Source organism: Planococcus citri, chromosome 1, assembly GCF_950023065.1.
Source record: "Planococcus citri chromosome 1, ihPlaCitr1.1, whole genome shotgun sequence".
NCBI lineage: Eukaryota > Metazoa > Arthropoda > Insecta > Hemiptera > Pseudococcidae > Planococcus > Planococcus citri.
Window position 1 is genome coordinate 51,053,225 of NC_088677.1, and position 12,264 is coordinate 51,065,488.

At 37.1% G+C, this 12,264-nt stretch overlaps 1 protein-coding gene across 7 annotated transcripts in view; it reads right to left on the minus strand.

Annotated features, from left to right (window-relative positions):
* The window catches only part of LOC135832547 (MAP7 domain-containing protein 2-like), a 101,442-nt gene that overhangs the window by 60,023 nt on the left and 29,155 nt on the right, over positions 1 to 12,264 (minus strand). Inside the window, exon 1 of one of the 7 annotated variants that reach the window (XM_065345871.1) lies at positions 3,526 to 3,550. The exons of the other annotated variants lie outside the window; for them this stretch is intronic. Within the exon in view, the coding sequence (XP_065201943.1) occupies positions 3,526 to 3,535 (10 nt within the window). The 5' untranslated portion in view covers positions 3,536 to 3,550. Of the gene's footprint in view, positions 1 to 3,525; positions 3,551 to 12,264 lie in introns of those variants that run through there. 7 annotated transcript variants of the gene reach the window in all.

Below are 12,264 nucleotides of genomic sequence, written 5' to 3' on the forward strand. Positions count from 1 at the left end.
AACTTGTAACCACGATATGCCCTTCTGTGTGCTGTATCGTCTCGAACCCATGCCCCATGCATACGAGTTATTTTTGATTTTATGGCGCTTAAAAAAGAAACAAGCGAAAGCGATGCGGAAATGCACTTTCGTGCAGTACCAAATCTAACTACATGGAATTTGTATAATTGTGCAACCGAATTGTAAAATACATAAGAGAAAATATTTGCTTCTTCGTCTGTCTTCTTTCTTTTGTCCTCGTTCCTGCCGTTTTAGTTGCATTCGGTTGGCATATTGCATCGTAAATGTTTCATTACTTGGTAAAGTGGTCTGTTTACGACCACTTCAGTCTCCTAACTTACTCGTGGTGTAAATGTAATTGTTTGTACATAAAGACGCAATGTACCAAGTAGCAGGAATTGTTTTGTAACATTTGGAAAAACAGAGGCTATCGAAGCGACAGTTTTGCTGAGAATATTTCCTCAACACGAGGTATATAAATGAATAAAACTCGATAACGAAATTGATAACAAGATCATGAAACACGAAGAAAGCCCACAGGAAAGCAACATGTGCAGTTCAAATTCCAAGTCTAGGCATCCAGAGAAATGATTTGAAAATTGTAGGTATAATATTAAATTATGTTTACAAAAACAATAGATTTTTGTTTACTTAATAGAGGGGGGGATTTCCACAATAATTACGTAAATTAAACAATTCAGTATAGGTACATATGTATCACTTTTAACTTTTGATTTCAAGAGACCAACATATCAACAGGTTCGATCAAATCGAATCAATGGCATGTTGAGGCATACGCATACGTATATTATGATGGAAAATCAAAGACCATCAAAAGAGAAATGGGTGAGCATGAGTACTGAGGATGGGTCGATGAAATGTGGATTACATTTACTAAATGATTCAAACCCCATAGATAGTACTTGATTCACATTATTCAGACATTTAGAGCAATCAAGGGTCTATTCATCATTGATTTCTACACAGTGGACATGACATTTTCAGCATTTGAATTTCAATCACGTTCATTTTCTTACAGATATAGAACTAGTGCTTCTGGAAACCATACAATACATGTACTATGCGGTGAATATGTGTAAACGATGTAGGTATTTCACCTTTTTTTCTCCTTTTTTTGCTTCTTACTAAACAAACTAATAAATACCTCCGAGTATATGACCAGATAAAACGTAAAGGGTATAGTTTAAACACTGAAGATGATCTGAGTACGTATTCGTTTTGTTTGTGAATTCGCTACCGACGATGGTATATAATCGTTTAATGTGTACGAAGAATTTTTTGTATCCACGATGAAAACCAGATGCAGTCAAAGGAGCCTCTCATAAACAAACATTTGTTGTTGTATTTTTTTTTTTCTAAATACTGAAATAGCAGATGAATGCACGTGTCAGACCAAACCAGCTACTGTATTTTGATGCAGTGAACTTGAAAATTATGAGGTTTTAATTGAAACATTATTCATCGCATCGTGTCAGTTTTAAATTAATATTAACGTGAGGTTTCCTCCAACGCGAATTCCAACATTTTTCCAAGATTTATTAACCGAAGTTTCCTTCGAAAGAAATCAAATATCGGGCATAATGGGCAGCTAAAATTTTAAGTCACGTCATCTTTCAAATTACAATCACAGCAATTTCGTCAAGTAAAGGATGAAATTTCTTAAATAATTCATGATGAAAAAAAGTCTCAAAGGCTTCAACATTTTATGTATCAAAAGTATTTTTTTAAACATTGCTTTTCATTGTGGACTTTGAAAAGCGAAATCCACGTTTTACAATAACTTCGAATTTTAAAATTTGAACGTCGGAGATTCAAAATGTTTTTGAGGCGGGGACATTTCCCGTCTCTTATTAAGATTGAGATGCCTCATATTTTTGGGGGAGATCAATTGAGCCGGAAAAAAATCCCGACCCAGTTTCTCAATAACACTCTCTCATTATTACAATTATCTCAAATTCAAGTCAAAATTTCAAAACGGTTCGACAATATTGAAGTTTTTATTCAATTTTTCTGGAATCAATCTTCTAGATTTCGGGAAGTGAAAAACATGTGACTTTTCTGAAATTCGTCCTTCCTCCTCCCCTCTAACTGATCAACTAAAAAATTTCATTTAGGTGGGACCAGAAATTCCGATATTTATTCGTGAGATATACACACAGGATCACTAAAATTATCCGATAAAAAATCTGTCGATTGGTCAAATAATTTCTCAAAAATCAACAATTCGCGAAAAAAACTACACGGAAATAATTTTCTTACAATTCTATGTTGGTATCTATTTTAGTACGCTGATTTCTTTATACCTATACCTCTTCAAATAATGATTTTCTGATAGCTTCACTTTCACTGGAAAATGTTCAATACAATTTCCATCCGTTCAATTCACCACACCGACAACTATCTGCATAGTTATACACTATACTTGGGCGGAGAGGGAGGGGAGGGAGAATATCAGCCAGATCCAACGAAAAAGAAACGATAAAACCATTCTGAATCTAGTTAAAGAGCAAATTTCATCGATAAATCTCAACTAGGTAAATAGTGAAAAAAACCATACACAGTGAAACCGACCTATATAACGTTGTTTTTTTTCTAAACAAAACACCTTCGAATTCTCTTCACGTGTGAGAAAAGTCGTCAAAAAAATACAATTTTCGTCATACTAATTACTTCTGGTAATTACGTAAGTACGTCTATTACACGCGAATTAACATCTCAAAAACGTCTCGCGCGTACTGGTAAATCATCAGTTTGTCATCCCCCCCTTCACTCGCTCCTTCATACACTTCATCCATAGACCTTCGGTTCACTTCATAGTTCACACACACGTATAGTACATATTTTTGAGATAAATCACGAAACATACGAACAATACCGATACTGGAAATGACCGGAATGGCAATAACGACGACATAGCGTAACATACATACAAGACGTAAATCGAACTTTTTACTCGCCATCCTAAACGTAAAAATCAATTACGACGCGAGTCCTGAAAATGGAATTGGTACGTCGAACGTTCATCGACTTGACACGCGTTTCATTCATTTTATTTCTTAATCTGGCCAATTTTACACACCGCCTCTGACCTAATAACCATCGTAATTACCATCGCGAAAAATGGGGAAAACTCCCGAATCGTAAAAATCTCGCATACGAGCTCTGAAAAGTCAACGCGGTACGGTGCGGAGGCGGTGGCATTCGCACGTCTCCAGCTCGACACCTCCACCGCATGCGACAAGCGTCGCCGTCGACTATAAATGCAATTATTAAAGAAAAAGCGTATCTTATGATACAAAATCAACCGTGGACAACTCAGCCATAACGGCTTCGTCATAGTAAAACAGATATACCCACAGGGTGTTCAATAAAGTCCGTTTCTAGTCGATGAAATAATTCGTCGAAAAAAAAAGGTAAATGAGTGAGAATATTTTAAACGTCGTGTAGCATAATGTCGTTATTGCAACAATATCTACCTCCATCGTTAATTAAAAATTTACTTACCTATTAACATCACAGTCGTCGTCGCATGCAAATAAAAAGACTCGCAGGCAAAAGTACGTAACGTAACTCATTCTATTCGCTTGTATTAGAGATGACGACGAGTGCAGTCGTACTCGTAAATTTTGCCAAGATCATACGTCACCTGCATCGTGCTTTAACCCGCCCCATTTGCTGGCGTTCTTCGAGTGACCTTGTAGAGTATGCAATTGTTATCGTGAATCATATTTTTTGCACATTGCACCAAAAGGGGTCATTTGCGAACCTTACTGATATGTATTATCCAGAAGTTCGTATATCGTACTAATAGTGTCCCTTATTTTTACCGGAGTGAATAAAACCAAAATTTTTCAATTTTATTCTAAAATAAATTTAAAATGGGGCAACCCAGTCGAAGCATGTTCACTTATGTCTCATCTGAGATGACTGACCAGGGGGAGGAAAAGCACCCAGTACATTTTGAGCTTTCTAGTTGTGAAAGAGATGGAGCAGAAACCTGCATACTTCATTTCTTTCTTTGCACCACCAGTTTTGCCCCAGTCAAAATAGGTACTTCAAAGTAGGTAAGATTTGCTCTTGCAAAATCTAAAACCATCGGAGAAGGCCTACTTTGACGACTCCAAAGCAAATGCCACCCTTTTCCATCTGAATAAAAATTAACTCGTGGAAACGTCATCGAATTATTATTATTTTTATTCTATTTTTTCGTTTTAAAAAATTCAATGCGAAATTTTTCAATGAATTTCAAAAGTGTAACATTTGTACGATTGATAAGTCGTTATTTGCCTATTATCCTTATTCCTTAACTTCCCGGAGCTTCGAGAAAATTGGGTAACGAGACATTTTGTCACGCCCTTTCAACGGCTCTGACTATAGTGTTGCAGAAGTTCTCAGCAAGACTACCGCATGTTTGGGATTTGCTGACCCCCCCCTCCTTTCCCATTTCTAAATCAATAGGGTAGTTTACATTGGCTTTGATTTTCACTCAGGACGATTCCGCGAGCCTAAGACTGGATACTGGTTCAAATGAAGTTCCTACCCTGATGTGACAGTAGAACAGCACGAGGAAGCAAACCATTAGTGAAGTTCTATGATTAACTTTTCCCTCAATCTCGTTGACACGAGTAGCGAACAGGTCGACGAAAATTGCCACGCGAGTAATCGACGACATTACGAGGTTCCGCGTTTACAGCATCGCGTAATATTCTCGACTATTGTAAATGGTCCTCCATCAACCGCCCAAAAGTCATGGAGAGAAAGCGTTCGTTTTTTACGGATACGGTTGCCAACGAGCATGCAATTCAACATTGGCGAGGAAAATTTCAACACGTTGTATCGAAATAAAGCTACAGCTAGGTGTACGTCAACGTAGTACGTAGTCGTACACTATTACAAGGCACAATGAGTCGAATACCAATCGCAATCTATTATGCGTTTCCGCGAAAATAACGAAAATCCTTTCCATCAGTAGCAGCCGAGTCGAGATTGTACGACCAGGATGCACGCATTTGGTACCTCAAGGCGGCTGCTGCTGGCGCGACCATCTTTCTCATCGACTGAGACGACAATAGGACAAAGACAGAAATTCCTATCGAGACATCGCCTTCGTCTTTACGATGAGAATAGTTCGATTACAGAGTGTTTTCATCAACTTGGCCCATACCATAGAGCTTATAAGCAAATATTCAACGTAGCATACGGACGTAAATAAATTCTTCAAAGAGTTTACATTGCATTACTGGTACATTACGTATGACTGTAGTTCACGGTCCCATCTCGTCTCGTCGTCGTTTACTCTAAATATGGCGTTGAAAAATAGACCATGGAATTTTCAGTCAATTGGTATATACGAAAGTGAAATACCTATCATTCCTATTTAGGGCAACAAATTTGTTCTATCGAATGAAAACAGATGTTTGGGTTTTCACGAATCAAAATACGAATCTTTAAACCAATGAACTGATAAAAATTGAAACCAAATATTTCTGGCTAACATTTTTTCATAATATATAAATTGTATGTACTGTATTTTAGTAAGTTCGAAACGAAAAATAATATCACCCTTTTTCAATTATCATGAAGTGAGCAAAGAAACACATTTGAACACATAAATAGGCCACGCAGATTTTTACGAAAGAAGTTTTATCAGATCATATGTAGGTCCTGCAGATTCAAATTATCTGAATCATAAATACTTAAGTAGAACAGGACATCATAATGAGGAGGGCAGGGGTGATAGATATGGGCTAGGTCATATGTAGAAAACAAATTGTCCCTAGCCTTGAAAAATGAGAGGCTTGAAGTGAAATCATTATGAATTATCAATCGTACAAGTGTTAAACTTTCAAAATTCATTTCAAATTTTCATTCAATATTTTTTTTACATACGATTGATTGAAAAAAAAGTACTTTCAAGGGTGAGACGGCAAAATTATTTTTTCTCGTATTCCCTTTTGGCTGTGAACGGCTCTGGAAAAAAATTATAATTTTTCTAACAAACTTATCAAATTTTTTCCGAGTTGAATACAGAAATTTTCGTGCGCAAATTGACTTCACTGGATGACCTTTTAACCACATTTTTATGTAGGTATTAACGTTTTTTGTGCAAAAAATCATGAAAATTCATCTCCAAATTGGACCACTTGTTTTATGTAAAAACTAAAATGCTATTTTGAGAAGTAGAAAACAATAAAAAAAATTTTCAAACGAGGTGAGAGGATTTGGGGGTTATAATGTGAACGAGATTTGTTGGTATTTATAAATAAATAAGGTATCTATACTCGTAATTTTTACAGCGAAAATACCTGCTAAATTTCAGCCTGGTCATTAAATGTACGAGTATATAGTAGAACACCAGTTCATCCAGTCTTTCTCTTAATTTACTACCTTGATGTAAGTATTACGATTTACGAGGAAGAAATGAGTAAATAAGGTTTGTTGTTTCCTTCTCGTAATATTTTTTTTGCTCTTAATAGCAATCTTTGGTTCGAAATTCTTAATTAGGATATGATTGCAAATTAGAAATGAAGTGAAAGCGATAATGCGCTATTCGTGGATTTTTTGTATTTTTTCCCCGCTAAATCACCATCAAGTCGATGCAAGTATAAAAACAATTAAAAAAACGTCAAAATATTACACTGTCGATGGTTTTAAACGAATTACTCAAGTGGAAAAGTTTTTCAAAAGTAATTTCTCTTTTTGCGAGTTCGCCGTATGGTATTTTTTTCTTTATTTCATTTTTTAATTTTATTTCAATGGAAGTTACTTTCCTAATACGAAGTATATCACTTCATCAAAGATACCTTTCATGAGCTTGCTGAGGAGCATAATAGTACTACATGATACTACTCTCGTGGATGTTATACGATGAGTTCCTTAAATGGAGTTTATTGCGGGCATTTTTGAAAAATAATATAGTCGTAAAGGCGTAAAATTGCGCAGTTGTGGATTGATTTATGTCTAGTGCTTTTTTTCTGTATCTTGCTTCGATCTGAAGTGCTAGAAATGCGTAGACTTTCGAAATGCAACTGTGAATCTTTGATTCGTCTAATAGCTTTTCACTGATGGTTCGACTTACGTAAGGGAATTCATCTGTGAGCCTGGTTTTACACGAAGTAAGTATACATACGAGTAATTAGATAAGACGATGATTCTTCTGAGCGTTTTGAGGCATTTTTTTCATACATTCCCAAGACAATTTCAGGTGTTTGTAATCTATCTAAATAAAGCAGTATTTGACTGAATTATTATTTTCAGAATTTCAAGGTAAGTATTCTAATAAAATTTTTTTAAATTAATAAAAACGGATAAAAAAATTTCAATTTCAAAAGAGGGCACTTCAATTCAATTTTTCCACGAAACAGTAATGAATAGGTAAATTTTTCATCATTTTGTCGTAATAAAACCTGAAAAAATCAAATGTAAATTTTCATCATGTAGTGCGAGAAAAAGTAAACTTTTATTTCCTCTAAGGGGGAAGAAAAGTAACTTCTTTTAGAATTTAGAGCAGTGCACCTACCTAACAGACCGCGTACCTATCCGCTACGGCATGTATAGGGACGTTGTTAGGTAGGGATTCGTTAGCTATGATTATGGCTAACGACGCGATGGCTCTACGTGTCAAAATTCAGTCTATGTACTTCGCTTACGAGTGCAAGTACATAGCTCATAGGGTTACCTATCCGCTAGCTACGGAATAGGGAATCCGACCTTGTACCTACACCTTTTGGGTAGGTATGGAGTGAGGGTGCTCCTGTCTCTCGGATGCTTTCGTGCCCGGTACCGAGGGGTATAGGACTGGTAGGGTAGCGCTGGGATAATCCCATTCATTGTTAACTATTTTTGTTTGCTTTTTGTTCCTTATTTTTTGCCTTTTTGTTCCTTTGTTTTAACCCATATATTGTCTCGTTTTATTCCTGAAATATATGGGATTTACCAGTGCTTAAAAAGTGCTTACGTTTTTTTATTTCACCGAAAAGCGAATGGCGAGGCGGTAATTCGCCAGACATTCGCGAAGCTACTAGATAGCTAGGTCTTCCCTTGGGATTGTCTTTAGTCAACCTAAGGGTTGTTTTAAATGCGTGTGAGAGATGGTATATTAGGTCTGTTTAGGACAAAAGATTTAATTTATTTTTTCTTGCACGTCATTTTTGGTGCCGAAACCCGGGAACGTCCTTTAGATATACTAGTGATCTAAAAGTGCGTTATATTTAACATCACACCTCGCCTAAAGAGCTACGGTTAGTTTTTTTTGCTTTTTCTTTCCTTTGTTTTGCCTAAGTCGAATGTTTCACTCATTCGCAAGCGTTCTCTATTTTTCGCGCTATATGTAACACATATTAGCAAATAGGATACTGATTCAGCTCACGCAGATCAAACGTACTGATCAGATAGACCAGATCAACCTTTTTTTTAAAGTGTGTTCTATATTACATAGCGAAAGGTAGTCACTGATAGTCATTGCGCCTATTATACGATTAGTAGCCCCAGTAATTAGACATACATAAGTGTTTGTGTTTGGGTATCCAGTTCTGTGAAGAACACCTCAAGTCACTGGTAGGTTCGCCTATACATACGAGTAGGTAGTAACAGATTCTAGATACAATTGTGTCTTTTGTGTTTCATATGGAGAAATCCTATCACCATGTAGTGCGATTTACGAACGCAAAGTTAAAACAAATTTTATCTTGAAGCCTATTATAGGTAATTTAGCTCAATTTACGAATTGATTTTCTGTACCTATTATAGGTATTTCTTCCTAGTGAAATATTTACTGAGCAAGTTATTATGCGAACGTGTCTATTTTCATGGGTATAGGTATGCATCGGCCAATGTGTAGCTGTCCTAAGGGATTATGACGTTGCTTTAAATGTGCAAATATCTGTAAAGTTCTTCATTTTGCGAATTTTCGTGTATAATTCATGTCAAAAATTATATACGTTGTAGGTTGAAAATAAGTAGTAAAAACCCTGTTATCTGATGCAGACTACCTATCATAGGTACTGTCGTGGGAAAATTTCTACAGAGATAAAATTTTGTGCACCAAAATCAATCAAGTAACTAGAATCTATTATTCTGTTACTAAAAATACTGACGTTCCTACCTAGACGTTAGCGTTGCGGTTTTTTTTTATCAACCGAATAAATTAAAAAGTGTCTGGCCTATTGTAATACTAAATGCTAGAAAAACCCAAGGGTTTTTTATCCACCACAATATTAACCAGCAACGAAAAGATAACGATAATTACATTCGAAAATTGGCAAATATCACATCCGTTATCTTACCAATTAAATAGGTAGAAAATTTCCTTGCAGTCGGACCTACGTGCCGAGCAGTGGGAGATAAGCCCTATCCATTGTTATAGATTCAACCCTTCCATTAATCGGTACTTGGTGTCGTCTGCAAGCCTTGTAAATTTAATCAAGAAGAAACATTATAATTTTTTACTTCATTGTGTTCAGTTCGCGTATCCTTTATGGTGCTTATGCCGTCGTTAAAGTCATACGTGATCGAATTATTCGTGGTTTTGTTCCTACTGTTATGCTGTTATAGTAAAGAATTATTTTTTCGAATCGTGTTAATTGTGCTTCGCGTTATTATTCGTGCCTTTGAATTTTCGTTTCGTTTTATTGAAGAAATTCAAAACGTGTTTCGTACTTAGTGTATGAGCAATTTACGAATCAGATCAACGGTTTCGAATAATTCCTGCATAGTAGCTAGTGATTTGAAATCACATTCCAACGCGAGTTCGCCATATCCTTCAAGACAAAATTCGTTATCGAGCTTTTGCTCCGAAGATAGCGTATTCATGTCTCAAACACCTACTAATAGTCCGGATGTGCAAGGGGGACAACCAGCTCCCCAAGGCGCTCCAAACCGTGCAATAACTCGCAATTTAGCGCAAATGAGGAATTTAAGAATTCCCGATGATCCAATTCTAACCAGTGATTTGCCAATTAATTTTGAGCAAATTCGGAAAGAATTAATTGAACGAGGTATAATGGACGGTTCACCGGAAGCCTCCACTTCTGGGACAAATGTTCAATTCTCAGACCCACCAACTCAGGTTACACCGAGGGTACTATTCCAACCTACAGATGTGTCAAAAGTACCCTTGATTCCTGAGGTTTTACCCGAAACAGTAATTGGTTCACCAGTTACAACCGTGGAAAATGTCGCCAGTTCGACGGTGCGTCAATCAACAGCTCCGTCGACTGAACGTCCTGAGATCTCACCTATTCCCAGTGCAACTCGACGTGACATGACGATGCCATTATTTAACGCTCGATCTCTATCATGGGATAATTCTGATTTACATTTTACATCATCATCAGCTGCTCGTCATCGTCGATACTCGAGTATATTTTTTCCCCCGCCTACCACCATAGCTGCTGTACCGACTACAACTTTGGTAACCACTGCTTCAAGTACAACTGGTGCTGCGACCGTAGCTCCAACTATTACGGTAAATAGTACCAATACAATTTTTTCAACGCAAGCTGGTGCTAGCGGAAATGGTGCGGCCAGTGCTTCTAATAATACTGTCAGTTTGGAAGCACGAGTACCTACTGCCGAAAATCATGACAATAACGATAATGTCAGCGAATTCGATTTTGATCCACTTAATTCTGATGAAACATTCGATACGGAAGATCCTCCAATCGATCTCCAACTTGCTCATGTGCAAATAGTCACTCAAGATAATTATAATAAATTGCTTGATTGGCTCGCTATCCATTATCGTATGCAAGATGATGGAGCCCGTAAACGAATTAAGAGACTCGAAAAATCGTTATCCAAAACACGCCGTGACGTTAATCAAATATACGTCGATAGTGTAAACGATATTAACACACATTTCGGTAAAGTCCAACAGTTCCTTAAGAAGAACATGGAACAAATGGATCATAAGTGGCGTGAGGTACTCGGCGCTGAATTAGACGAAACTGATCGCGTAATAAAGCTTGCTAATTCGAAAGCCGAGCAAACTTTTAAACTCAACAATACTGGTTTGCTATGCACGATGGGTATTGGTGATCAGCTGATGAGGTTAAAAACATGGTCTAATAATACACGTCAATTTATGCACGAAGATCGTGAGTTCATATTACGAGAACTTCAGACGATTAGAGATGGCTATACTCAATTAGCTGTAGCGTTGAATGAGACTCGTCAGCAGCAGGGTTCAACTAGTGCTGTCTCAACAACGATACCTTCGTCATCCTCTGGTGGAGCTGACCATAGTGGTGATGGAGATGGCGGTGCTGATGAAACACCTATTCGTACCAATCGCTCAGGTGGTGGTAAAAAGTTATCAAAGAAAGTAACTAAAACTCCTGAATCTACCGACGACGACGACGATGACGACGGAGAATCCTCTGATTCCGTTGAGGAAGGCGAAGGTAATGCTTTTAGACGTCGTCGTAAACTCAACCGAAAAATTAAGTTTGGTAAAGGTAAAAAAGACGTTAAAACCAAACACATCATTAGTAATGGTGTCATTTTCGATGATAGTCGTCGATACGAGGTGGTAGACTTCATTTTTGAATTCGAAGAGTTCATGGATGAATACGACGCTACCGAGAAAAAATGGATCCGTTTATTTCGAGCAGCCATTCAGACCACCGATGCAAAATTCTGGAGAGATAACACAAAACCAATTAAATCGTATAAAGAATTAAGAAAATCTTTCTATGAGCATTTTTGGAATGGCGAGCAACATACCGAGGCGCGTAAAACGTTTCTGCGACTACGAATTAATCACAGTTCATCCAAAAAGATCTGTGCTGAACTTCGTAAATGGCTTCATATCTTGGCTGAAACTGACGTTCCTGATCATATGTTGATTGAGACCGTATACGAACGCATTCCAAAAGATCTAAAAGTAAAGTTTAATAGCCGTGCACGTCGAGACTACCATTTATTTGATAAAAAGTTAGGTGAACTTACCAAGACCGAAGAATATAACGATTGCCCATACGAAATAACACCAAACACGAGTTCTCATTCTGAAACTCCGAAGAAAAATCATGGTTTTCGCAAATCTAGGAATAATTTCGATAATTCCAATAGTGGTGGCCAATCTAACTCCAACAATAGTTCAAAATCTTCGAACTCTGGGGCATCCGGGTACAAACCTCCCATTCATTCAACCGGTACTCCTGATCCAAATCCACCGCAGCTTGAGGACGTGTTGGCTAAAATTAACAACAAATCATCTAACAACGAAGAGCCTCCAAAAAA